The 27,458-nt window shown below is 38.1% G+C and overlaps 11 protein-coding genes and 1 non-coding gene across 12 annotated transcripts; 6 read left to right on the top strand and 6 right to left on the bottom strand.

Annotated features, from left to right (window-relative positions):
* Nucleotides 1–51: 51 nt before the first annotated feature.
* SOMG_03990 (ThiJ domain protein) lies at nt 52–858 on the bottom strand (the record flags this gene model as incomplete). The annotated part of the gene is made up of 1 exon (XM_056182777.1): nt 52–858. The coding sequence occupies one exon, from the start codon at nt 856–858 to the stop codon at nt 52–54; it is 807 nt and encodes a 268-aa protein (XP_056037915.1).
* A 771-nt stretch (nt 859–1,629) lies between these two features.
* On the top strand, nt 1,630–1,700 carry SOMG_20196. Its single transcript has one exon. It is a non-coding gene; the product is annotated as a tRNA-Asp (tRNA).
* A 268-nt stretch (nt 1,701–1,968) lies between these two features.
* Nucleotides 1,969–3,370, bottom strand: mek1 (Cds1/Rad53/Chk2 family protein kinase Mek1; the record flags this gene model as incomplete). Its single annotated transcript, XM_056182776.1, has 3 exons — nt 1,969–2,596; nt 2,638–3,172; nt 3,214–3,370. The coding sequence occupies 3 exons, from the start codon at nt 3,368–3,370 to the stop codon at nt 1,969–1,971; spliced, it is 1,320 nt and encodes a 439-aa protein (XP_056038520.1).
* A 653-nt stretch (nt 3,371–4,023) lies between these two features.
* On the bottom strand, nt 4,024–4,315 carry dad3 (DASH complex subunit Dad3; the record flags this gene model as incomplete). The annotated part of the gene is made up of 2 exons (XM_056182775.1): nt 4,024–4,182; nt 4,223–4,315. The coding sequence occupies 2 exons, from the start codon at nt 4,313–4,315 to the stop codon at nt 4,024–4,026; spliced, it is 252 nt and encodes an 83-aa protein (XP_056037528.1).
* Nucleotides 4,316–4,380: 65 nt separating this feature from the next.
* Nucleotides 4,381–7,732, top strand: smc5 (Smc5-6 complex SMC P-loop ATPase subunit Smc5; the record flags this gene model as incomplete). Its single annotated transcript, XM_056182774.1, has 3 exons — nt 4,381–4,433; nt 4,511–4,676; nt 4,721–7,732. 3 exons carry the CDS (start codon nt 4,381–4,383, stop codon nt 7,730–7,732), a joined length of 3,231 nt encoding a protein of 1,076 aa, XP_056038462.1.
* A 469-nt stretch (nt 7,733–8,201) lies between these two features.
* Nucleotides 8,202–8,993, top strand: atg43 (mitophagy receptor Atg43; the record flags this gene model as incomplete). Its single annotated transcript, XM_056182773.1, has 1 exon — nt 8,202–8,993. The coding sequence occupies one exon, from the start codon at nt 8,202–8,204 to the stop codon at nt 8,991–8,993; it is 792 nt and encodes a 263-aa protein (XP_056038578.1).
* A 462-nt stretch (nt 8,994–9,455) lies between these two features.
* uga1 (4-aminobutyrate aminotransferase (GABA transaminase)) lies at nt 9,456–10,880 on the bottom strand (the record flags this gene model as incomplete). Its single annotated transcript, XM_056182772.1, has 1 exon — nt 9,456–10,880. One exon carries the CDS (start codon nt 10,878–10,880, stop codon nt 9,456–9,458), a length of 1,425 nt encoding a protein of 474 aa, XP_056038458.1.
* Nucleotides 10,881–11,995: 1,115 nt separating this feature from the next.
* din1 (RNA NAD-cap (NAD-forming) hydrolase/RNA pyrophosphohydrolase Din1) lies at nt 11,996–13,138 on the top strand (the record flags this gene model as incomplete). Its single annotated transcript, XM_056182771.1, has 1 exon — nt 11,996–13,138. The coding sequence occupies one exon, from the start codon at nt 11,996–11,998 to the stop codon at nt 13,136–13,138; it is 1,143 nt and encodes a 380-aa protein (XP_056038459.1).
* Nucleotides 13,139–13,295: 157 nt separating this feature from the next.
* Nucleotides 13,296–13,661, top strand: ctf8 (Ctf18 RFC-like complex subunit Ctf8; the record flags this gene model as incomplete). Its single annotated transcript, XM_056182770.1, has 2 exons — nt 13,296–13,412; nt 13,461–13,661. The coding sequence occupies 2 exons, from the start codon at nt 13,296–13,298 to the stop codon at nt 13,659–13,661; spliced, it is 318 nt and encodes a 105-aa protein (XP_056038465.1).
* A 104-nt stretch (nt 13,662–13,765) lies between these two features.
* On the top strand, nt 13,766–14,407 carry imp3 (U3 snoRNP-associated protein Imp3; the record flags this gene model as incomplete). The annotated part of the gene is made up of 3 exons (XM_056182769.1): nt 13,766–13,784; nt 13,828–14,336; nt 14,384–14,407. The coding sequence occupies 3 exons, from the start codon at nt 13,766–13,768 to the stop codon at nt 14,405–14,407; spliced, it is 552 nt and encodes a 183-aa protein (XP_056037372.1).
* Nucleotides 14,408–14,861: 454 nt separating this feature from the next.
* ptr1 (HECT-type ubiquitin-protein ligase E3 Ptr1) lies at nt 14,862–24,515 on the bottom strand (the record flags this gene model as incomplete). Its single annotated transcript, XM_056182768.1, has 2 exons — nt 14,862–22,495; nt 22,808–24,515. 2 exons carry the CDS (start codon nt 24,513–24,515, stop codon nt 14,862–14,864), a joined length of 9,342 nt encoding a protein of 3,113 aa, XP_056038583.1.
* A 673-nt stretch (nt 24,516–25,188) lies between these two features.
* Nucleotides 25,189–26,781, bottom strand: cid1 (terminal uridylyltransferase Cid1; the record flags this gene model as incomplete). Its single annotated transcript, XM_056182767.1, has 7 exons — nt 25,189–25,413; nt 25,465–25,548; nt 25,599–25,786; nt 25,826–25,932; nt 25,995–26,241; nt 26,342–26,482; nt 26,541–26,781. The coding sequence occupies 7 exons, from the start codon at nt 26,779–26,781 to the stop codon at nt 25,189–25,191; spliced, it is 1,233 nt and encodes a 410-aa protein (XP_056037491.1).
* Nucleotides 26,782–27,458: the final 677 nt, after the last annotated feature.

Raw genomic sequence — 27,458 nt, 5'->3', positions numbered from 1 at the left:
ACAAAAGAAAGGTGATTAGACAACAACCAAGAAAAGCAAACGATGTATCTATCAATGAAGCGCACTAGCGACAAGGTTGCGAAGGGCTTTGCAAAGCAATTCAACATCGCCTGAATGACGACCAGAAGCGTAAAAGTACTTTTCATCGGAATAAACCCAATGAGAAGCCGTTGGACCAACTTCGTATTTGTCTTCTGGGATAAGTGTAGAGGCATAAGCAAGTGGATTAGAAGTACCAAACAAATAAGATGTTCTTTCCATATAAAGAGGTGTTGTTGTCGATTTAATTTGGAGATTTGGAACAGCACGGTGGATGGCAATAGCGCCTTGGGCGATGGCTCCTAAAGCATGGTTACCGCTAGCACGAGAGCATAAAGGAATATAATCGGCAAGCAAGGCGGACAAGCGGGGAGAGTGAACAAAATCTAAAACTGCAGCATCCTGGCCACCTGGAATAAGAACTAAATCATAAGCGTTGAATGTAAAAGAATCAGAAGACAAGCTTAAAGGTTTCAAATATTCTGAAGTGGTGGACATTCTACCATAAAGTGTGCAAGTTTCTGCAGTAGCACCCACAAACCAAGACTTCAAACCGCCTAACTGTGTTTGATCAGCTTGAGCGACGTACCCTGTCAAAGTTGCGAAATGGACCATGAAACCTTGTTTCAAAAAATATTGCCAAGAATCGCAGACTTGGGTCACATCGTAACCATTGTCGGGTAAAGCGATACACATTTTGAGTGTACGTCGCTTACTATTTTTACTGCTGTGCACAGGAGTAGGAGCCCATAACGGATTGGCAAATGGCTGTAATATAGTAGAGTTTGACGAATTTTCACGGACAATTTGCATCGACATCTTCAATTCCTGGAAAAGCAGCTGAACAATAACACTTCGATACTAAGCTATTAAAATCGTTCTTCAGCAAACGGTGGGATAGTGGAATATTTTTTTTTATGTGTACTATTTTCACAAATTCCTTCAGAAAGAACAATTGAACAAACCGGAATTCAATAATGTATGAGCTTTTCCTGTTGGCAAAGGGAAGAATATTTGTCGGCTGTAGAGGAGGCCTATATCCGTCTGTGGAAGGTGGCTTTAAGCTTTAACGAAACGCATCTGTCTACGGTAATAAATAAATAGAAATAATGCAGCATATTACCAAAAATTAAAAATTAATGATACAGATGAATGCATGGTAGTTATGTTTTACTGAAATAGAAAAGAATTTTTTAGAGCTCATAACTATTCATTCCGGTAGTTAGGAACGATGTTGTTGAAGTAAGTTGAACTATAAATAGAAGGTGTATGATTTTGAATAACTGGTACGAAAACAAAAAACGACATACTTAAGTAACAGGGATTTTTGGAAATATTAAGATAAAAAAATAAGAGAACCATGAACGCGAATATGAGTAGGGATTTCATTTTTTGGCACCCTTCATCCTAGACTCGACTCAAGGTTTCCTTTGCTTCAGTTTAGCCAAAACAAAATATTAAATATCAGTATTCTATTCAATAATGTATCCTCTGCCTTGCTTTCATATAGCTTTGTATTCAAGTCCAAAAAGCTAATACATTTTGGTCTATTACATTCTATATATCATTTTTTAACTGTTAAACTAAGAATCTTCCTTAGTATAGGGGTAGTACACCAGCCTGTCACGCTGGCAGCCCGGGTTCGAATCCCGGAGGGAGAGTGTTACAATTTTTGTGAATTTTCATTCTCATACACTAATTTCGAAGCTCAAACCAAAACAAAGAGCTGAATGATAAATTTGGTAATCACTGACTCCTTTTATATGTCGATAAATTCCATTTTATTTAGTTCTGCTTCAAAAACATAGTTAGTTCTTTAAAGTTTGAAGTTTAAAGTATACAAGACAATTAGCAAGTGGTATGAAGTTTAACATGGATATCCTTATTCTCTTCCACTTTCTAGTTTCATCGTGGAAATGTTTGAATGGTTCATAATGAAGGCCGTTTAAGAATTCGAGTTCTATACAACTTATCCAACCGAGATTTATGTCGAAAAAACCAAGGGTGTTGCAATGCTTCCTCGACTGTTGGGCGCTCCGTTGGTATTTTTTGTAGAAAAGAAGATATCAAATCTTTAGCTTGCCTCGAGATGGTTTTCCAGATCGCGTCTTCAAATACTATGTTTCCATCTGTGGAAAACACAGGAGAGTTCCCTGAAAGAAGTAGATACATGATGATTCCTAAGCTCCATATGTCAACCTCTTTGCCATATCCCATATTCAATTCTTTGCAACGCCTACTGCGACCTTTCAAATCTCTTACTTCTGGAGCCGTATACTCCATGGTGCCAACAAACGTCGACATTCGTTTTCCATTTTCCATACATCTAGCAACACCAAAGTCAGTCAAAATAATCCGAAACACACTGTCGCTTGAAGAGACAATTAAAATATTTTCCAACTTTAAGTCACGATGCGCAATGTTTTGAGAATGCAGATAACCTAATGCTTGTAGCAATTGATACATAATAAACAAACATGTCACTTCAGGGACTGTTCCCATCTTGGTTAGGTAGCTAAACAAATCGCCGCCTGTAACCAGTTCCTCGAAAATAAAACTAGAAAAAGTTAGCATAATAGGACGAAAATTCTATCATACAATTGGCTTTCAGAATTGTAGTCCATAGCCACATGAACGATGTTGGGATGATTTAGCTTTTTTAGAATAGACACTTCATGATCGTCATAAAAGCGACTAGAAGAGACCTTTCTCTTCTCAATAATTTTGCAAGCGTATTGTCTCCCAGTTTTATTTTCAATTGCCATATAGATACGCGAAAAACCACCCGTACCGAGTAAGCGATGGGTAATACTGAATTCTTCACCATCATACTCATGATGATAATCATCATCTGTTATATTTTTCTGTTGATATAAGAAAGAAGCGCAATGACGGACGTCTAAAATATCACCGTCAGACAACAGTACTACATTTCCTTTACCGATGAGACAGTGGTTCAAAAACGTGCCATTTGAGCTTAGATCTTGGCAGTATACTAACGGATCCATGTCATCGTCTACAAGGACAGAATAAACTCTAAAATGTCTATAACTTGCTGTGGATTGAATCAGTTGATATGTATTGGCGTTTCCACGTCCTACAGTCACGTCTTCGTACTTTTTAATACTGATAGCTAAAAAGAGTTAGAAGCAATTCCTACTTAAAAATACTTACCTGTTTGAGGAGATGTGGATGAGAAAACAAATAACCGACCCAAGACGCCGTCTTCAGTTTGTTGAATGTCAAGCGTACTTTCATCAATTTGGCTCATTTCACAGAGGATTTGAGTCGACTCTGACCGAGTCAGTATAGCACGCGACAAAAATTCCATTTTCTAAGAATTTGACACACTTGGTAATTGCTAAAATACATACACGCGCATCCATCATTGTCTACAGAAGTAACAATTTATTTACCAAATGGGGTGACAATACGCGTATTCTTTATTTATTCACAGAAAGAAGAAATTAAAAAAAAAGTTATAGCAGCTTATGAATTTCAATATTTTCAATAATGTAGCAAGAAGCACAAACCGTAAATAGAACTCGTGATCTCAAAAAATAGAGAGCTTTTGTTTCAATGGTTCTCAAAGCTAACGTGCGTCAAAATCTGTTCCCTTTCATGTATCCTAATAATCCTTGAAAGATTTAAAGATAAATTTTTCACCCAAGAACCACTCGGAAGGCCAAAAGAGGAAATCCGATCGAAGGTAATAGCTTTTCGGAAACTTGACATTCTATGCAAACCAACAAGAAGGTCAATCTTTTTTTTTTTTTTTTTTCGTCATCTAAAAAAAGATCCTAATTAGAAGGTTAATTCGTAAAGGATCCATGAGAGTGTACACACAAACATTTCTTTTGCGAAGGTGACTCCTGGGCAATATGTTCGTCCCTCCTTAGATTTTAAGTAAACCGGTGTAGAGAATACCATTCTATAAATGAAAAGGAAATATGAAATTAACTTTCAAAGACAAATCGACCATCCTTAAGTTTTTGTTTCTTGCGTTTCCAAGTCTGCCAATATAGCCCAAACACTTGCTTTAAATAACGTATGTACCAAACCGATCTCCTTTTCCAGTTCTCTTAAAGAGTCAAGGATATTGTTTGATGGACTACACACCATCTCATGCAACAATTTTGCAAGCTACAAGTTAGCACAAAGTCACCCTCTTCTACAAACTTACAGAATCCATATTCCTAGCTAATTTAGTATATTCATCCAAAACTTGCTTTTGTAGAATTTGTTTCTCCTTTGAGGAGGTCAAGTCTTCCGACATTTTCTTGGAGGTTCAGAACTTGCTCATTACAACTTGTATTTAGGCCAACTTGGGTTTATTACACGATGGAGGGCCATAGGCCTGAAAAACGAAGGAGAAACAATCCGGATTACTCAAAGTATGTATTCACTTTTGAGAATGAAGCTGTTAAATTGCTATTTTTTGGAATGTGTGCTTTTGTTAACCTTTTCGTAGATATGCATATGGAAGCATCGTGCGGGTGAAACTCATCAATTTTGTCACATATGAATATTGTGAGTTTTTTCCCGGTCCATACTTAAACATGGTTATTGGTCCTAATGGCACTGGTAAAAGTACTGTTGTATCAGCCATTTGTTTGGGCCTAGGATGGCCTCCAAAGGTATGCTCTATTTACCTATCGGTGGTTTACTAATGGATTTTTAGTTACTTGGAAGGGCTAAAGAAGCTAGGGAGTACATTAAGTATGGAAAAAACAGCGCTACAATTGAATTGGAACTGAAACTTAAAAACGACAAAACGGTCATTATAACGCGCGTATTCAGCCAAGACAAGTCAAGTTCATTCTCTATAAATAAGGAAGCTTGCTCATCTTCAGCGATTTCCCATTTGATGGAAAAATTCAATATTCAATTAAATAATCTCTGCCATTTTCTGCCACAAGATAGAGTTGCCGAATTTGCACAGTTGGATCCATTTACTAGACTTATTGAAACAGAAAGAGCTATCGATTACGACGGATTGTTGCTTGACCATGAGAAACTGATTGATTTACGAAGAGAGGAAAAGGATGCTATGCAATACAAAGATCAGGGTCAGAACACTTTAAGCTCAATCAAAGAAAGGCAGCAAGCTCTTGAAAAGGAAGTAAAGATTTTTAAAGATCGTGAAAAAATTCAGTCTTATCTTGGTATGCTAGCCGTAGCGAAAGACCTTGTAGTATACCGAGAGAAAACGGTAATTTATAACCAGTTAAGGGATAACAAGAAGGAAATTAAAGAGCAATTGAAGCAATTTATTGAAGAATCTCGTCCAATTCTGAGTTTGACAGACCAATTTCAATCGGACTTACAAGATAAAGAAGAGGCTTTCAATCAACTATCATCTTCGTTGACTGGATTCAAGCATCATGCAGAAAGGGAAAAGTTATCCGTGTCCAAGTATATGGAAAATGAAAAACGAATTTACGAGAAAATAAATTCAAATCGTGCGCTTTTGAAAGCCAGCCAGTCGGCAGTTCAAGAAGCCCAACAGGCCCTTGATGGACTGCTGGGAATAATGGGCCCAAAGCCATCGGATCAAAACTTTGAGGTTATCCATCAAAACATGCAAGAACTCAATTCGGAAAAATTGCGTTACGAGAATGAAAAATTGGAGAGCTCACACGCACTTGGTAGCATACGTACCTCTAAAGCACAAAAGCTTCTTGACATTGATAATATTCGACGTGAACTTAATGCATATAATGATCTTACACGGAGAAAGTTGAAGTATATAGCAACGACGCCTGGTTGGGAAGATGCTTTTCATACTTATCAGATCTTAAAGGAAAACGAATCAACCTTTGTTGAAGCTGCATATGGGCCTATCTACATGCATTTGGAATGCAAAGACAAGAAAGTTGCTCCTTTAATCGAAGGTTTTTTCCGAGCCGACACGTTTCGAACATTCGTTATGTCCAATTATACTGACTATTTGAAGTTGATGGATCACATTACTTCCAAAACGAGATACACCCCTACAGTACGAGAATTTTCTAGTGAACGGAACAAGAAACTGGATGATTTTCAGTGTATGTGTTCTCGTGAAAAGCTTAAATCATTTGGATTCGATGGTTATTTATTAGATTATTTGGAGGGACCAGAAGTTGTCTTGGTAGCCTTATGTCATATGCTGAAAATTCACCAAATTCCTGTTGCAGAAAAGGAATTATCTCCAACTTGTGTTAATGCGCTAAACAACTATCGCCTACCAAATGGTGACCCTGTGTTTAGAACGTATCTTGCAGGTTCTTCAATTCACCTGGTTTTTCGTTCCCCTTATGGTAATAGAGAATTGACTCAAAGAACGGATCCGCTTCCTTCTAATAGCGTTTACTTCTCTGAAAGCGTTGAGCCATCATTAGTAAAAGAAAAGGAAGAGCAACTTAGTTCCCAGACATCTGGACTAGATGAGTTGCAAGCTAATGAAAGTAGATTGCAGAATAAAGTCGGCGAATGTGACGCGTTGATTTCTGAAGCAAATGAAAAAATTGGAGACTTACGTAAAGAAAGAGATGAAAAGTTGGCTCCTCTACGAGAATGGCAAAACTTGAATGACAAAGTAAACCATCAGCGTTTGGTTTTCGACCAGCGGAAAAAAATCCCAAGTCAATATGAAAGAGAGTTGGAAAGTAGTAAGGAATTGCGCAAAGAGAATTGTATAGCCCTTATGGATTCTATCACGAAAATGAAGGATTGGAATACAAAAGCAACAATTGAATTTGAAAAAAGTCTTGGGTCAAGATTGAACGTAATTGAAACCGAGTATCGTTTACAAAAACACGAGCTGGATGCGGAACAGGTGAATACCATGATGCGTGAACTGCATGATAAACAGCAAGAAACTTCAGTAAAAATTGCTGCAGCAAGAAAAGATGCAATGGAAACGTATAATTCTGTCGTTGAACGCTTGCAAAATGAAGATCAAGAACGGCAGACCTCTATCACAGAAGAAAGCGAGAATTTTGCGACAGTTTCCGAGGTTGAAAATAAAATCAGTGTAGAAGAAACAAAGTTGGGCTTTATGAACGTCAATAACTTTGTGATGGAACAATATGACCGTCGAAAGATTGAAATAGAGGAACTAGAGGTGAAAATGAGTAGACTCGATGAGTCCATGCTTGTGACACAAGAAAAGATAGAAGATATCAAAAAGTCTTGGCTAGTTAAGTTAGAGGGTGTCATCGAGTGTATAACTGAGAGGTTCTCACGAAGCATGTCTAGTATGGGATACGCAGGAGAAGTACGTTTGGGAAAAGCAGAAGATTTCGATAAATGGCGTATAGATATCATGGTACAATTTAGAGAAGCAGAAGGACTGCAAAAGCTTACTGGTCAGCGACAATCTGGAGGTGAACGATCTGTTTCAACCATAATGTATTTGCTAGCTCTTCAGGGTGTCGCTACTGCACCATTTCGTATCGTGGATGAAATCAATCAGGGTATGGATCCTCGAAACGAACGTGTCGTTCATTCCCATATTGTGAACTCGACGTGCGAAACCCCATCATCTCAATACTTTTTGGTTACTCCTAAGCTTCTTCCAGACTTGACTTATCATCGCAACCTGAAAGTGTTGTGCATATGCAATGGAAGCTGGCTTCCAAATACGTTTCGAATGTCTCTTACTTCGTATTTAGAAAATTTGAAAAGCGAACTGCTCTTGCCTGCTTCTTGAAGTCATCAATGGAGACTGGCATTTCACTAAGAGACACTGTACATTATATGGGTTTTTTTGGAATCTATTTCATACCTTTTCTATTAAATATTTACATCCTGGTTTGCATTTATTATTAAAGAGTTACTAATCAATAGATGATGATATCTTACATGTTATTATATACTGTTGGAAATCAACTTCTCAAATGAAATGTATGCAAATTTAATTAAAATTATCAAATAGAAAAAGAAAACTACAGTTGTTTGAAATAAACAAAAAAAGTTTGGAGTTTTCTGTCTAGTATGTAGGTTACAACAGCAGACTCCCGTAATACCCACAGACGTATTTCACCATTAGCAAACTGTCGGTTTGAAAGGAGGATAAAGTCCCAAAAAACTTGAGTAGGAAATTCTTTTGTTAAAGCACTTAAGTGCTTTGCCAAGTTTCTAAAGTTAATTAGCAGCATATCGCCAACTCGTTGCATTTGATGCCTTTGGATAAGAAGAAGTTTGAAACATTCGGCGAACAATCACACAAGCCTAATGCTAGTGGAACTTGGGACGAAGATTATGAGCTTGTTAGTTTAAATTCTAGTCAAGATGCCCTGAACAGTTCATTTTCGAGATCCATTCCTGTGGACTCGAACCGCACTTCTTCTCCGTTAAGGATAGAGTCTCTAAGCTCGTCAACGATTATGGTCAACACAAAGTTGAGGGAATTTGAAATTGGAGAAGGAATTCCCGAGACACAGGAATTGAGTCAAGCACCATTAGAGAAAGACGACTCTGAAGAGGTTACCAAGTCTATTCCTGATTCCAGCGATGATGCTTATGAGGAGGAGAGAGAAGAGGAAGATATAGAGAGTAAAGAAGAAGTTGAAAACGAAGAAGATGAAAGTATATGGGAATCTGACTATTCTGAAGCTCCAACTGAACCTGCTCTTGCAGCTGTTGAGCCTCATAAAGGGAAAGCATTTATGTCACCAAGCTCTTCCGGCACATATGAAAGCGAAGCATTGGAATATGATGTTCCCGCCGTCCCTGACCTTCGTTTTCAAAATTCTTACTTGAAGTCACTTGAACAAGCAAATGGCTCGATTCCTCTTATCTGCTGGATTACTGTTCGTGATCAAATCCTGTTCCCTTTTCTTAGTGGTGGGATGTGGATTTTTGTCCGCCATTTCTTGGGATTTATGAAGATTCAAGAGAAAGGATTTCATTTTGGTCAATGGCTTCGCAGAACATTTGGGTTTTTTTTCTCTTCCTCTTCCAAGAAATAATGCTTGCTTTTAAAAATCGTTTTTTTTTACTTATTTCTTCATGAAGCGATTTTTTTTGCGTGTCTTAATTCTGATATTATTCTGTATATACTTTGATGAAGCCAAGTGACAGCTAGCGGTTTTCTATTCTCTTTCAACATTATCAATACGAAGATAATATCATTAATTACTTTTTATATATTGACATGACGATTAACGGCTTACTCTAATTTATAATTTGCCTTTTACTTGGAACGACAAGTTTACGATGAGCTTGAGCAAGCATGAACGATTAATAATTCATTCAAAATCAATGATGAGTAGTGACTATGAACAAATACATTATTATAAAAGAAAGAAAAGAAACCATTTGATATGCGTTAGTTTTTGTTTGGGACTGACTGCAGTAAATCTTGTAGAAGACAAGGAACCCTCCTAATGTGTATGTGTGCATTACCATAAATAGGAGATCAAGGTGACCCTTTAGATTAGTTCATCAATTTTGTTTAAAAGAATTTCAGCGTGATGTTGCTGGAAAACAAGCATAGGGCGAAGACGGATTGCTGCAACACCACAGCCTCCGATGTTGATACCATTCATCTTCATACGACCTACGAATGCATCACGGGCAGCAGAAGATTCACAGTCCCATGCGATAAAAGTACCCTTTCCTTTACCACGAATGTTATTAATCTTTCCAGAGTGTTTTTCAGCCAATTTTTCAAGAGACATGTATAAAAAGTCACCCACAGTTTTGACATTATCAAGAAGATTCTTGTTACGAATTTCTTTGGCAATATATTTAGCGTGGATAGCACGGAGAGGGTCTCCCATCCAGGTGTTAAAGTGTTGATAAGCATGAGGACGGAGTTTCTTGTCATGGTAATAAACACCGGCAGCTTGGAATTTTTTAGAGAAAGTAACCATATCAGGAGGAGTTGGCAAGTTCCAATGTTCATGAGCCCACATAGCGCCAGTAGAGCCCATTCCAGTTTGGACCTCGTCGACAATGAAGAGAACGTTGTGCTTCTTTAAGGTTGCTTGAAGCTTATGGAAAAATTCATTGGACGCGTGGTTATCACCACCTTCGGATTGGATAGGCTCAATGATACAAGCGGCGATGGGACAATGATGGGTACTTAAAATGTGTTCAACTTCTTCAATGCAACGGTTTTCTTCATCTTGGTTTTCAGTTGTGTGTTTTTCGAGAGGGTATCTCAATGCAGGGAAGTCAGCTTGAGGCCATTGGAAAGCAGGCATACCAAGCTTATGGACAGGCTTGGAGCGAGTTGTGGAAAGAGAACCAAAAAGACGGCCATGGAAAGAATGACGGAAAGAAAGAACAGCGATTTCAGGGCTTCCTGGTGAAGAGTTATTCATACAGCTAGTGTTTTCTTCTTCGGTATAGGCACCGTTAGCTCTGGGCAAATTGTTGAAGCGGTAAAGCATGGCTAACTTGTAAGCGACTTCATTGGCATCACTGCCACTCATTTGGTAGTAGACATATTTTTGACCTTTGGGAGCGAAGTCAATGGCGCCTTCTTGTGCCATACCGGCCCAGTTCTTGGGAGGATAATTTCCGAGAGCAGGGCGGTTCATCATAGCAATGGCGGCTTCGTCAGACTTGGCAGCTTCGAGAAGAGTAGGATTGTTGTAACCAACGGGAATGGTAGCAATTTGGGAATAGACGTCCAAAAGAACATTTCCGTCAACGTCTACAAGGTAGTTACCGACTGATTTTTCGTAGTCGACAGGGAATTTGACAGCACCCACATCGTGAACCTGACTGATTTCTTCGATGGTAGCTTTTCCCTTGGGGCCAGGAATAGTACTGGTTTTCACAGAGGGACCTTTGGGCTCATTAGGAAAATAGGCAGGGCCACTTTTTGCAACGGGAGTAACAGTCATACTGATCAAAAAGAAAAGGTATTATAGGAAAGTCCTTAAAAACAAGAAGAAGCTAAAGAACAAACGTCCTATTGGACTCTTAAAAATCAGAGAAAAAGTATTGAAAAGGAGATTTATAAAAATAGAAGATCTACTTTTTGATTACCTTATTGCCTCGAACGAACGACAGAGTTGAAAAACACGCATTTCAGTATGCAGCATTTACCATTATATATACCGTTTTCAAGCGGCATTGCTTAGCTGATTACAATTCCATCGTGGACAGTTTCCAATCTTGATTCTCTAAATATCGGACGCTGTAAGGTTATGATTTACCCATCATAGATAAAAATTGACTTGAGATTTGTGCAGCCATCAGTAGGAGAGAAAACGACGGCGAGAAAGAATAAAGGGCAAAATTAAAAGTTGAAAAAGAAACAAAACTGAAACTTAAACAAGGATAGTAAAAGCAAAAGAAAAACTTCGTTCATACTTACCGAATCGTTCTGCCCTGGTGAATAATGGTTCCTACGGTTTCTAATGAAGTCTTGTAAGTAGGCCCCTTCTATTGATCAAAAATCAATACAATGGTTTCTTATATCTCATCTATTGCAAACCAATCTATCTAATCAACGAAATATCCTTTCTTCTTTCTTTACAATGTTGTTTACCAACGAAGGAATATTTTACTTCTTTATAGAGATTAATAGAAGATCTTTAAAATGGTTTAAAATGTTTGTGAAAAGAAGCGATGCATCCGTAAAAAATCACAACGCAACCACTGATGTTTTGCAATACGAGATTGACTATACTGCCGCATTCCGTTAATCAACATAAGGATGTCGGACGACGTCCGTATTTGGCTTTTCTTCCTCTGGGTACATAAACAAACACCAAAGGAACAGAAGAACGGCTGTCGTTACGATTTCGTCTTTCCATAGAGTTTTTAATTCATTTTATCTTAAGAAGGAAAATTTGTTTGTTTTTGTTTTTTGTTTTTTGGAATTCGGCTTTTCTTGGTTCCCGTTCCAAAGTTGTATGGTTTTGCTCAGTCTGCCCCATTAGGATCCTTTTTTTTTTGTTTTTACCCTTTTCTAATTTTTGGAGATTGAATTCTTTCTATATCCTTGGGTTCAATGCATTACGAATTTGCCTTTTATCAGGTGCGTCCTTCCAGCACGCCGTCCGTGTCGGAGCCTCTTGAAATTGCAAGCTATAGTATGACGGAAGATTGCTCCTTTCATTTAGACGATCGTCAACTCAGATATTACTATCCGCCTTTGCCTCACAGCGATTTAAACAGTGGGTATCCTGACAAATATCATCCGCCGAAAGCAGGTGCACATCCCATTTCCGCGGCAAAAGGTGTTTTAGATCAAAAACATGTCGATGCAAAAGCAGAGCTATTTAGCTGGAGAGGCCTCATCACTAAAATTATGTGTGCACCACTGTACCCCAAAAGTCAGTGGGAATTGAAGCTACGGATGGATGCCGAGAGTGGTACAATTTTTATGGAAGAAGGAGAGTCATCTGAAACAACTTACGAAAATCAAGACAGAATGTGCTATTGGGGCTACAAATTCGAGGCTATTTCTACATTACCCACTATATGGGATGCGTGTTCTCGATCCGACATCGAGGACAGAGACAATCAGCTTGTAATTCCAGATGAACAATACTGTTCCATTGTAAAATACCACATAGGTCGCACTCGGTTAATCCTTGCTGGAGAAATCGATTGCGTCTGGGACGCAAAGCCAGGCGTAACACCAGATTCCGACCTGGATGGTAAAGTTACCAATGATCCAGCGTCGAACGAAACAGAAGGTCAAAATGAAGAACCTCTCCCCGCATCCAAACGAAGAAAAGTGGATGATGTCCACGATTCTACTGACCCATCACCAACTCTCGAAAATCCTTCTCCCCACTATTGCGAACTGAAAACTTCAAAAAAGCAGCCGCTTGAGCATGTTGGAATGCGTAGGAAGCTCCTCAAATTTTGGGCTCAAAGCTACCTTTTGGGGATTGGCACAATCGTTATTGGGTTCCGAAATGACGATGGAGTTCTTGTGGAAATCAAAGAGCTGCCCACACGCCAAATCCCAAATCTTCTACGTCCATATGCCAAGCCACAAGACTGGACCGCAAATCGTCTTTTGGTCGTTCTTGAGCAAGAACTTGACTGGTTGAAAAAGTGTGTCCAAAAGCATCCTCCAAACACCAAATTCACCCTACAGTACTCGGCAAACAGCAAGTTGATATTGCGTGTCCATTCATAAAATTAATTTTTTTGTTTTGTTTCTCATAGTTCCCTCCTGACTTCACTACAAGCACCCGATTTTTTTGGAGATCTTTCCCGTACATCCTCAAGACGTATTACTACACTTCACACCGGTCAACCTAGGCGAGTTGTCGAAGGAAACCACAATAGCCAGCATGTCTATGGTTCAAATTACTCGTAAATTTGGGGATCAAATTTACTTAGTTGAATTACAAGCTACGGTCGAAAAGATGTCAGAAACATTGGATATAGGAACCCTTGAAATAGTTAAGGTAGTGACCAGTACTTTCACTCTATCAGGCTCTTAACTGATCATTTAGGAAAACAATAAAAAAAAAGCTGCTATTTACGTAGGAAATCAATGCATGGAAGGTGTTGTTGAAACTTTGCAAAAGCCTTTAGCTGTTTTACAAAAATCGCGTGTTGGAGACGATGAATCGCCCGCTCATGGATTGAACATTGTTTCTATTATTAAAGAAAGAATTAGATTTAGTTCTCGTCCTTTACCTGTGAAACTTTAGGATTAAGTAGGGAAATAAGCAAGTCGCCCACATTGACTGTGTGCCCCTACATCCTACTAAGAACCAACTCACACAAATTTTATTCTATCTCAGGTTGATAAAAGATGAGAATCCTTAAACATCGTATGTGGAATTTATTACATATTTAATTACTAATTTCTTTTAGATGAGCAGAAACTACTGAAAAAGGTCGACTTTCTCAATTACAAGCAGGATGACAATAATCATCGTGATTTGATGGTTATGCGCCGCTACCATATTCCCAAAAGAGAAGAATACCAAAAATATAACATTGTTTGTGGTAAATTTCGTCAATTGGCTCATCGTATCTCCTTACTAGATCCGACGGATCCTTTTCGTTTAAAATACGAAAACATGCTGTTGGAGAAGCTCTTTGACATGGGAATATTACCTTCAAAGTCGAAGATGTCTGATATTGAAAATCGAGCCAATGTTTCTGCTATATGTCGTCGTCGGTTACCTGTTATTATGTGCAAACTGAGAATGTCTCAAACTATCTCTGTAGCTACAAGACTCATTGAGCAAGGCCACGTTCGTGTCGGTCCACATGTCATTACTGACCCTGCCTATCTGGTTACAAGGAATTTGGAGGACTTTGTAACATGGACTGATACCTCTAAAATTAAACGCACTGTTGCCAAGTATAATGATAAGGTATGTACAGTCATTTTTTGTTTCAATTCGTTTGCTAACCTAAATAGTTGGATGATTATGATTTACTCTAATTTGGCTACGTCGACATAATTACCACTTCATTCTGCTTGTCAGAAAAAAAATTGTATTTTATTTTGGGGACAATACTGGATATATAGTACGAAACGTACGTAGAATTTTTATAATAAAAGCATACCGTTTATTGAACTTCATTTTACATAACAATTCATAATATAATCTGTAATTTATTTATTGTAAAAGAAAGCACCGTGCTCGTTCGTTTCAATTACATTTTAGCAACACTTTACAATGCTAAACATATTTTCTTCAAAATATTTAAAATAAAAAATTATTACTCTTTATTTTTATTTTCATGACTCATGAATTTTCTATAGTACTTAAAATATTTATCATCTAAGAAGTAGCTTTCAAAGTTTACCTTTTCTTTTTTATTTTTCTTTTCATAGAGCAGATCTAGAAACGAATCGATAAAACATTATAGCAGAACATACATAAAACATCACCCTAAGCAAATCCAAAACCTTCAGAGCCTTCATTGATGGCTGTGAGCAACATAGTCCTTAACTGCTCATACGTCTCATATTCGGGCAAATCAAGCTGGTTAAAGCATGTATGTGACTGAGGTAAGCGATTCAACGACCCATAACTTTTATGAATATTGAATCTCTGGAAACCAGACATGCCTTCGAGTTCTTTAAATCCATTTAAAGGAACCTTGGACGTACCGGTTGCAAATTGAAGAAGTTTAGCTCGCTCCTCTTCATCGAAAGATCGAACGGCTCGCCAGAACCATTGAATTTGAGGAGATGAAACGCTATAACCATGATAATCTGTATTGTTACGCCAATCATCGTTATCAATTTCAGGAAGACCTGAAATTAATAATTCTAATTCTTGCTCATTAAAGATTTGGATCAAGTTTGGAGGAATGATATCAGAAAACCCTTCCAAAAGACTATGCAACTGGTCTTTCACACTCTCCACCAACTTATAGTCAACCATCCTATTTACGTAATCATGTTTGTTAAGCTCCGTAACAGGAATATTCCTTCCGTTGGGAATAAGATCTACAATCGTTTTTTCGCCGAAAACATCTTTCTCAACAGCAAATTCTTCAGTAATGATATCAGTAATATCATTGTTCAACATCCATACCAAGGATTTGCAGTAGTCAGGATCAAGAGATTCGATATCCTTCACCGAGACTGATCGATGAAGCATATGTTTGTAAACTGCACGACTGAAATGACAATCTAACAGTCTACCATCGTAAACAGATTTTCCGATGATTCTTCCAGTAAATTTGAAGAATGATAAATGATCTGGATTTACGGAAGAGTCTCTGTTTGGATGAAAAGTAGTAGCGTCACCCGCAACTGGTAAGAACAAAGCGTAGTCAGGATTAAACATCTGTCTAGCTAATACCTGTAACCATTCACGAGTCACACCTCCAGCATCTACACCTTCCTCATCCCTGAAATGAATATTAAGTTTGCTGTACTTAACTTCATCAGCGTCCTTGAAATGTAATGCACGGTAGGAATCCAAAAATACCTGATCACGTCTAACGTTGATATTCAAAGGAGGATACTGTTCCTTCGCAGCTTCAGCGTGCATTTGACGGCTGAAGTAGTTTCTCTTATTTTCGAATTCAAGCACCTTTGGATTCTTCACTAACAGAGAAAATGACCCACTCATCAGCGAGGGAGTTGTGAAAACCATCATATTGATAATTTTACGATGCTCCTCAGTAAACGTAATAAATAACGTCTTCAAACGTTCCAACATGGGCGTAATTCGTTTGGAAACTTCCTCAGGCAAGTCAAGATAAACAGGGCGACAAATAACCATCAACGATTCAATAAGAGGGAGCAAAACTGTAGAAACGTGAGTGATACTCGTTTGCTCTCTCATGGAAATTAAACAGTTACTTAATACATCCCACAATGTCACGAATTGTAAATTATCGTAAAATTCAAGTAGTTGAACAATGTTTTGTGGGCTCTGTTCTTCTCTCTTTGGACGACGCTCAAATATATAGTCTAAAGCTTTCAAACAACGTAAGAGCTTAGCTTGGTTAGAGCTTGCCGGGCAGAATGGTGCCAAAGCATTTTGAAGCTCAGTTTCATTTCTTCCAGACTTGACCTCCTCAGAAAGTCTTGACAAATCCCCAGTAATTGCATTTCCGTACATTTGAGCATGCCTTAAAAGCTCTTTACCTATAATATTCTTCGCATGCGGTGCCGAACACAAATGAAACATTACTGATAAAGCGTTTTGGAAGGTACGACTTGAACATGAATCAGTGGTAATCAGTGAAGCTGCCAGTCTTAAATTCTCATCTGTAATTTGAGGGGGGTTCGTCGTTTTCTTACCTTTCCTTTCAACCTGAGTTGATGTTTCCTCAGTTTGTAGAGCATTCACATTGTTGCTCTCTGCATTATCTCTCGTTCCACTTGGTTCTTTAACTGCTTCTGCAGACTTTTGATGTTTGTAAAATGACAACAAAGGTCTGGTGAGGGTTGAGAGCAATTCGGAAAATGTATTCATGACAAGAGTGTTACCAAAAATTTCTTCACGACCCAACAAACTCAAAAGAACATTTATGGGAGCTACCTTATAAACATTTGTCTCCTTGTTTTTCTTAGAGCCTGGCTTTTTGTAAGGCAACCCAATATAATCTTGCATGCTCAGGAAAAACGAAGGGAAATGGTCAGCCCAAGTTGACAAATGCGAAAGCAAATCAATACTTTGTTGCAAAATTAAGGAGCGAGACGTAATTCCATTGATGACAGGCACCTTACACAAGGAATCAAGTAACCCGTGATACTTCTTAAATTCTTTTTGCTGGGGTACGCTTAAAGATCTAACGGTCAAGTCCTTGTAACATTTTTCGGTGGAATGAGTACTGGTAGAAGCTTCCTGAAGAACATATAATAACAATCCCAAAATATCAGCCCGTTGCTGCTTGTTTTCAGATATATTCACTACTAAGTCATAGAATGGATTCTTGCCATTATGCTGTGGAATATACAGAAGTCTTATCATTGACAAAACTCCGGAACGGTCCACTAAAGCTGGCACAGGTACCTTCTTAACTGGCTTCACGGATCGTTCTTTATGCTCATCTTCAGCTTCATCTGCTTCATCCAATCTCTCCATTTCAAGTTCGTTATCACCACTTTCATTATTACGAGCGTTATCGAACAAGCGCATCTGGACAGCTTCCTGAAAGAGAAGTTCATCACGAATATCAGTAGGTAACACTTCCATAAAGGAGGGATCCAAACGACGAGAAGAATCACTTATCGACTCTATATGTCGCTCTTGAATATGTTGAAAAACGACTTCCTCTCGCATATCCTCTGGTAGAGCGAGTAAGAACGTAGGATCAATTCCCAATGAGGATACATTCACATCTCTTCCTCGAATGTTGATAGTCTGTCCTTCATCAGCATTATTTGTTTCCTGGACAGGATCAGGTTGCTCAGTTCTAACACCTTCCATTTCATTCACATCTGAATTCTGAACGTCGGCATTTTCCTCCGCAGGAGCAGCTACCTCCGCTGGCTTTTCGTTCTCAGGTCGGCTTTGCCTTTCGGATTCTTCTTTTTCATGATTGTATTTTTCCAAAGCTGGAGGAATAAGACCGAATAAAACGGATCCCGTGACTCGTAAAGCAGTGGAACCAGCAGCATGACCAAAGAACATAGATACAATACCATTCCATCTTTGCGTGGTAAAAAGAGGTGTAAAATCTGAAGTAGCACGTAGAGGATCATTATGGGTTTGATTCTTCAAAGCAGTCCAACCGACCGAAGATGAATCAGTTGTAGATGTATCCATGGAAAGGTAGAATAATAATCTCTGGGACGCCGCCCCAGAAGACACATGACTGTCTAAATCAGACAAACTTTCGTATAACTCAATCGCTTTCCCTTGATTTGATAAACAATTTCTCAGAAGCAGTGGATGCTTGAGTATATCTTCTGATGATCTATTATTCAAAAATGGTCTTGAACGAGCATTGTCGCCTGAATTGATTATCATAACTCGACGAGATAGACCCGGCAAAGGGAATAGATCTCTCAGCAAAGCACCATGACGACTGATAATGTCTGCCCCAGAAGGGACATCGGCATTCCATTCCCAACGTAAATCTTCGTCTTGCTCAGAAGAACTACCCTCCTCATTATCAAGGAAGTCAATTTCCACTGGACTGACATGATCTATGGCTTCATCCTCATTCTCGTCATCAGAAGCTTCTGTAAAAGCATTTTCCATTGCTTCAAATGTAGTGGAGCCATTTTCTTCGTCCTGATCGTTAAATTCTTCATCATGTTCAAAATCTGACGTTTCGTTCCCTTCGTCTTCCCATTCGTATGGTTCTCCGGTGTTGTCGATGTCTTCTTCATCAATTGAAATGATATCTCCATGACTAGATTCGTCATCATCATACGAACTTGAATCCTCCTGATCAGAACCGTCTTGGTCCCCATCGACCATAAATTCAATATTCATGTCATTGTTATCACTGTACATGGTATCGTCATTCTCATCATCACTAACAACACTTCCAGGACTTCCTGATTGTTCGTCCTCAAAGTCCATTTCCTCATATACGTCGTCATCCTCACTACCTTCATAATTATCTTCATTTTCATTCGCAATGTCACCTTGGAAGATACCAAGCACAGAATTCCGATAAAGATCTGGAGGCTCGTCACCCTCAGATTCTTCAGAATCATCACTAACGGACTCATCGGTTTCAGCCTCCTGTATATTCCCTGATAAACTATCTGGATTTGTTTGACTTAAGAATATAGCTTCCTTCGTCAATAATTGAAGAGGCCTCAGAATATGACGAATTACTTTTCTGGAAACAGGATAATTCATATCAATTTCAGAAGTAGCGCTGGTTAAAGCTGGAATGAAACCAAGGTCAATCATTGCTTTGATGTTAACATCCTGTGATTTTCGCAATAAATGGTTTGGCGCTTTCTGTGAAACGGTTTGCGCATCACCCAGCCTATAGCAAAGTTCAGCGACGACTAATAATTTACAATAATAGGATTCCAAGCTTTCGGAATTAACAGAACTAGATCTGTAAAATTTCAAGACGCAGGACAAAACTTCACGACGAAGTTCATCAACGACATCCGTCTGTTGATCATTCGAGTATGCACATAAGAAAACCAATATGGAAATGGCCCAGTTAGAAACAGAAAAAGCTTTACGGATTTCATTATCCTCTGATAAACGTATGCTGCCGAAGGGTAACAACTTTTCGAGGAAAAAGCCAACAAGGTAAGAGTTGTATTTGCGAGAAAGTGAGAAAAAAGACGATTTGCGTTTGGGCTGATATTCCATAAAGCACTTTTTACATGAGTCGTATCCAGATAACAACTCAGTTAGACATTGTAAAAGAAATACATTATACATGTACATAGGATCAGATTCGGGATTAAATTCAGCATCTGCGGTTTTTTGAGTTTTCCGCCGGGAATCCACCGTCTCCATTATCTCATCCAACAGAGAAGATACCACTTTAGAGCTAGTTTGCGACATTAAAGAAGCATCAGAATTTATCTGGTCTTTGCTGTATGACTCCGGCAGATTTTCCTTCAATTCTAAGTAATGATGATCGGCATTTGGTGCGAAATGAGCTAACTGACAAGTTTCCTTGATCATTTTCTGGAAAGCATCAGGTGAACGCAAAACCATTTCAGAATTCGTTCTTATAAAATTAAGAAGCTCGGTTTTACGAGCTCTGCCTTGTAACTTAAATATATTTCGTAAGTCATCAAACATGATAAGTTCAATAACCCTTTCAGATTCCAACAACCTTCTTAATATACTGATAAAAGGAATGTGTAATGCTTCATTGCAGACAGAAGCACAGGATTTCATAGCAACAAATAAAATTTCCAAACCATTGGAATCAATAAACACATGTACCATGTCATAGCTAGCAGTTACTAGTAAAGTCAATCTCATGGCCGATGTCACCACACCCAGGTTTGAACTGTACTGCTTCATTAAATTTATCAAGGAAACCAGTATCTTCTGCTGAGCAGTATGGTTTATAGAAATTGAGCCATCAATAAGCTTTAATGAGCAGTCTTTGGAGTTAAACTCGAACTCATCTGGCTTTCTTGAATTTGTTAACAATACTTCCAATAAAAACAAAATGGAAACCACCCAAGTAGCATTAACATCCTGCTCAAAACATTGACGCATAGACTCGAACGCATTCAACAAGAAATCCAACTCTTCTAGTAGGTAATTCTTCGCTTTATTCTGAGTGAAATCGTGACTCACAAACAGAGAAAGCAAACCAATAGCAGGCCCAAACTGAATAATCCGAGAATCACCTTTATCCAACGATGAAAGGAATTTGATCTCTTTAACCATTGCCATTGTGGTATCAAGCTGAAGATCAGAATTCATTTGAACTTCATCACCAGAGTATAGCAAATCACAAAGACTTTGATTTACATCACCTTCGAAAGATGATAATGATACACAAGTTTTGACAAGTCTAGATTTAAAGTCGTTAAACTCTGTAACCATATTAGAAGGGACTTCACTGATTAGCAAGTTAAGAAGCGTTTCGTCATTTACAGTGTCACTAAGCTTGGAACCTTTTTCTTCATTGGATTGATTGTGAGACTCAGGAAGATTGTTTTGAGCGGTCTCCGAAAGAGACTTTATACCTTCCTCAAATTGGAAACAATTGGACAATACATTCGTGACTAGTGCCTTCGTAATGTACGGCAATCGGTAATCAGCAGACGACTCCCATATTTTAACCATTGTTAAAAAGGAATGAGCTTGAAGTAAATGCATGAGCTTAGCTCCACAATCACTGAGCTCATTATTATCTAACTGAAGTTTCAAAGAGAAGTTCAGGGGCTTCTCTGTTTCCGAAATAAAATCAGCACTTGTTAAAATTAGTACTAAGTTTAGTAGGGTTGAAGACAATGCCAATAGAATACGGTTTGTCCGAGGCGTTGTTTCTTCTCCTACAAGGGCAAAATAGCTTATTACTCGCTCCGACAGCTTCAGTAGTAATTGAAGTGTTTGAGAGCCAGCAAAAATTCGACTGATTAAAAGAGTGAGCGTAACTTTAGAATCATCCTCTCGAATTATTGCTGAGGCATCGAGTATAGACATCAAAGAAACATGCAAGGCGAGTTCATCGGGTAATCCTTCATGGTTTAGGATTTGATTACAAGCCATACCAACCAATTCATCAACGACAAGAGCTATGTTGCTACCGAGCTTGTATATGCCCTTGAATTCATTGATGTCTTGAATGCTTGAATTGCCCAAAGCTCGAGTTAAAGATGTGAAGAACTTGGATATACTGTACGTCGTTTGAGTAAAGTTTGTGCGAATATTCTTAAACTTGTTAAAGGAAAAATCTTCCTTCAAGTCTCGCTTCTTGGCTTCAAGATTTTCTTTCTCCTTTTTATCAGCAGCAACCGATACCAATGAGCCACAACAAAGGGCATAGTCACTCGAAACATGAGAACAGAGAAAAACATCTACACTCGTAGAAAGGTTTTTAATGTTACACAAAATATCAAAGACGCCAGCATAGCGAGAAGGACTTATAAAAAGCTGAACTAGCGGTAGGTTGCCAGCCTTTTTTAATGCGGCATATGACGAAAATAATTCAGAAAACATCGAAATCAAATTACCGATTATGGTAAATTGAAAGAAAATTTCAGAATTCTGCAAATCAACCAGTTGTCCACTAAGTTGGCCATTAACAATTGTATTTATTGGATTTAGCGATTGTTCAACATTACTATTCTCACAATTGAACATAATGCAATCCAATAGAGGACGAAAGACTTCTGCTGCATCGAAATCAATAATATGATGCAAAAGAACAAATAAAGTATTGAACGCAGACGAATCGACAAATCCATAAGCTAACACAGGAACTTGCATGAGTTTAAGAATATGAGAAATAATACCTTTAGACATAAGATTTTTTGCATGACCTTCGTTAGATATGATATTTTCTAAGAAACTAGAAAACGTCTCGAAAAATACCAAATAAGGAAAATCAGTCGCACCAATATAATCCAAAGGGTTGAAGGTACGGAGAAGATCGCAAACCTTATCTACGGTTTCAAAAATCATCTTAACGATACTATCTTTCAAAAACGGCTGATGGCGCATAAGTTCATCTATGTACGTCCCTAAAATAGCTGCATTGTCGCTGGATGTTAAAGCTTTGCAGTGATTGTAGGATGTAAACACAGTGAAGAAATGAGGAACAGGATTCTTTTCTAAAAATAAATTGAAGCCTTGTGAATTTAAACAAATTGCACCAAAAGCCAAAGGAATTGAAGTAATTGCATCAGACGAATTTAATATCCGCCTATTTACAGCTTCCAGGAACGAATGCGAAAGTTTTTTCTCGTGAATAATACCATAACAAGTAGGTTCATTATGAATGAAGGTAGACATTATATTTGTCGCCGAAGCAAACAAATTAGATCCAAATAATTCATGATGATCTAGAAGGAAAGCAAGTGAAGAAATAAGAGAAGAATCAATAAGGTTACGAAGCTCTACAACAGATCCACCAGTTTGGATCAAATGCAGAATAAACTTCAATAAATTCTTCAGTAAAAAGTAACGATCATATGGAATGGCGTAATCCATATTCAAAAAAATTTCTGTGTTTCCTCTGCCAGACTTCACATCATCCAAAGCGGCCTCTAATTCATATTGCAACCGATTTACCAATAGATCCAAACCCTTGGACTCTGAAAAATCAGGGAAGGCCATAGAATAGCCATCAATAAGATGATCAAGCATGGAAACTGATCTGGAAACAACATACAACGCACGTGGACTCTTAAGTGATAAATGATGACCCAAAAGAGACGTCAAACCCGCTGAACAGGCCATGTTCCCACCCAAAGGTGAAGTGGCCATAAACTGGAGAAAATCATAGAAACTATCAACGTATTCGCGATTATACTCAAAATTTTCATCAGATAGATTATTCGAAAAATCGCGAACCAGATTCATCATTAGACCATAACTAACTGAAACATTGAGAGCGGCTAACACGGAAGGTACCATATTTTTCCGGAAAAAGAACGCTTTGAAGCATTCAAAAACCACAGCCTTAAACTCCTGTGGAAGTTTTGTATCCATGGAAACAAGAGTTGCTAGATGAGTTGTAATTTCAGGATCCGCTAACATAAAGCGTGATTGCACAGCTTGTGAATGAGCATAAACCAAGTTTGAAAGAGCCAATAATCCAATGCGGACCATTGCCCTTCGCTTATTAAGATCAGGTAAATTTTTATGAAGCAAAAGATATATAAGCAAATCAGCAGCATACTGTTCAGGAATTTGATTTTCGGTTGACAACTGAACGAGTAAATCGTGCACCGGCTTTACTGACATTTCCTCTTGAGACACTTTCAAGACACGCAAACCTTCTGACGGAGAGGGAGTAGGCGATACGGTTTTGGAAGAGTCGGAAACTGTAGAAGGAGAGCTCTTATAATATGAAAACTCTAATGAGCACCATGGAGCTGGGATATCATCAAGAAATAGTATTGATTCATAATTTTGGGCTAGCCCGGATTTCGTAGCTTCTTGAGGAAGAAATGAAAGAAAGCGGAACAAACGATCCTGTGATAAAGAGAACAGTTGTTTTCCTCTCTTGGAAATCGTTGCCTTTTGAACAATATGTAATAACAAACCCAAAGTAGCGTCTAAGATCTCCAATTCAGAACTATTCAGCAATTGTTCTAAATATGCTGTCGAATTATAAATGGAGCGATTTGCGCAATGTTTTAGTAAATAGGTCGAGAATTTTAAGACTTCAAGCAAAACAGTGTATGACAAGGGGTCAAAAGGGCGACTTTGGACCTTAGTTTTTAAGCCGTAATCTTCAACCATTTTCTCTAAAATTGCATCAAATCGATTTAACACGGGAATCCATGAGTATAAATCGCCACGAGGGTAAGTCCATTCTCTTTTGCGGAAATCTGAGCAAAGAGAAGCGACTTTTTCGAATGGACATGTATTTTCATTTTGAATTTCTTTTATAAATTCAAGCACCCAAGGCGGAGGTTGGGAGTTTGGATTTTTTGAAGGACTTTTCGTAATCCTCATTTTGTCTTGGATGACAATGTGTATGAACGAAAAATGTAAAGCTCAATATTGTTTTGAATAAATATAATAAACCGTAATAAACCAGTACCAACGAAACAGAAGGGTATCACCCAGCTGTATGTATGGTAGTGTTTTAAAGTAATCCTGCACTAGTAGAAGGCCTTTATTATACCGAAGCTATGGCTAAAGCAAACATAGCGATGTTGAGTGATATTTTAAAACTTTCAGTAATCTGCTTACGGTAGCTTTCATTATCGGAAAATAAATTAATGCAATGGAACGATCAGTTGCATATAGTATCTCTTTTGAAGTTGTTCATGGAAAAATTGCTGAAATTACAATAAACAGTTATCAATGATTATGCATAGTAAAACAGATTCACAGTTAAATATACATTTTCTTCTTCTGTTCTAGTAAGTGCATTGTCTGAAACCATTCTATTTTGATGTATTGTACAGTAATGCTTGTATGATTCGTATCTTAAAAAAAAAACATTATAACCTTATATCCTTTTCATATTTTTTCCAGTCAAAGTTGCGTCCTCTCAAAATGAGAACAATGATCGAATAATCACTGCTGTTATTATAGCATAGCAACAACAGTCCTATGAGACTCGAAAGAACGAATTTGACAGATTATTTCTTTTATACCCAAATTCCATAAACCACATTCATTAAGCTTGAGGAAGTTCCGCTTCTTTTGGATTCTCATTATTTTCATCTTCTTTTCCAGATACTTCCGTCTCGTCAGCTACCTTTTTTGATCGTCGCGGAGGTAAAGGTGCTTGCTCGAACAACTCTTTGTAAGAGCCAGAGATGCGCGAATTCATTAGCCGCGCAGCAGACATGAACTCGCCTCGTATACGATATAATCCGGAACTGCTGACCGTTCTTCCCACCTAGGCAAGAGTTAGTTTGATGAGGCAGACGAACAATTCGTGCAAGCTTACATTATGTGTAGTTTCAAAAGGATCCTCAATAGCTAATATATAACGATCCTTGATGATTTGGTCTGCTGATCCGGTATGCTCAGTCTATATACGTTAGAGAATGAACAATGACTTTTAATAAATAGCTTCCTTACCGCCGATGTCCAGCCCTTTTCTTGTTTTGTTAAAACTCCGTCTTGCCTATTAAACGTAATTACGCGATCCCTTGGTTCAAACTTGTAAGCATAATACCGAAAAAAACCATGCAACAGGCTTCCTAAACTGCTAATATTATTTGACGGAGGGTACCGCTCAATATCCTCATCGAACCCAACATTAAAGCCTAACAGTTAGTGCTGATGATATGTAATCATTTCCATACCCTCCACAAATTTCTCCTGTTTCAAATGTGCTTGTTGTAAATTAGGAAAAATCGGCGGTTTAACAACGTGAAGTAAATAGTAAAGTAGCATCAAAGCATAACCGTAACTGCTATGTGAGTATATTGAAAAGAAATTAAACAAAAGGCTAATGCAGTTCCCTTAACGTACCTAGAAAGAGTCCCAAAATAAGGAGAGTTGATCCGTTTTTGTTTGGCCCAGTATTTCACTAATAGCATTAAGGGACGAAATCTACTATCCAGCCGAGAATACGAAGATAAAAGTTTTGTATTGTGAATTGCCAAGCGATTATTGAAACCTATATCGCATTGAAACCCCGAACCAAATCGTTCCTTTTCATCACCAGTCAATTTTATAATGGGAATTCTAGCTTTTTGTAGAAACTTTCCCTCAAATCCTTCACAAGCATAGTTAGTACATTGCTTTCATTTCAAACTTGATTCTTTAAAAACTTAACAGCATCCTTTGCCACAGATTCTAAAGCATAAATTCATTACCTTCTTTTACAAGTTCCTCATAAAAAAGAGGAGCAAGCGGTTCACTTGCTTCCATAGATTCTGTAAGCACGCATAAGTCCATATCTGAATTCTTTAACGCAAATCCACTTTCTAAGCTTCCGAAAGACGCTAATACGGCATCTTTTTATGTTAGCTTTGATTATTTTCAGAGGTATTCTGCTTCATTATGCTACCATACCTGTGCATATTCGATGTAAATATTCGCTTAGTACTCTCATAGCTTCGCGCTTGTGCGCAATTTCCTCGTCAGTAATCTTAATCTCGTGGTAAAATTCCCAAAAAAACTTTGTTAATTCCTTATATGAAGAATTTGGTTTTGGTGCATATGTTTTTTTTGATACACGAAGATTCGCAAGATGGGACTCAATTTCCTCAACAGTATGGACACCTGGAATAAATCGTTCAGGAGGGACGCTCATCCTAGTTTTACTCACTGTTTACTCTAAGTTCCAACTTTTTCCCAAAGGTTGTCCCAAAAGTGTTGTACTGGTGAAAACTGGCCTCTCTCAATCGCTTCAGAAACTCCTTGTCACTTGTAAGACAAGAAGTAACCGCTTGAAGGAATTCTGGCTAGCTAGCCTCACTACTAAGAAAAAGGAAAAGGACCTATTAGAATATTAATTTCTTTTCTCTTTTTCCCTTCTTTCCTTCGTTTGACCTGTAAACTCGCCTTCTTTACCAATATCATACTAATGTAGCATCCAATATGATGTAAACAAACTAACAAAAGTCATTGAAAGGGAGAACGAAGAAAAGTAGATGAATAATACAAAAACTTGTTATTTCTACTAATTAAATGGAAGATGAGAATCAATAGTTTACGAAGGACCTTTCTGCATATAGCTGCAGAAAAGACTTTGCAAGAAAGAAGACCTGAATACGTCTCGATCAGCACTCGTTTTATTAACAAGAGGAGCTCTTATGAGTAGGTTTTTTTTAAAAAAAAGCGTTGCAATCATCATTGCCCGTCTGGTGTGATTGACATTTTCGAATTCGGTTTCGTTTTTGGTTTCGCGGTGAAACCCGGATTCTTTCTTACGTTTCTCTTTTTATTTTTATTTTTATTTTTTGGCTTCACCTTATTAAAATAACATCT

Source organism: Schizosaccharomyces osmophilus, chromosome 2, assembly GCF_027921745.1.
Source record: "Schizosaccharomyces osmophilus chromosome 2, complete sequence".
Lineage (NCBI taxonomy): Eukaryota > Fungi > Ascomycota > Schizosaccharomycetes > Schizosaccharomycetales > Schizosaccharomycetaceae > Schizosaccharomyces > Schizosaccharomyces osmophilus.
The sequence above is the reverse complement of the archived record's forward strand: the minus strand, read 5'-3'. Positions and strand labels throughout refer to the sequence as shown.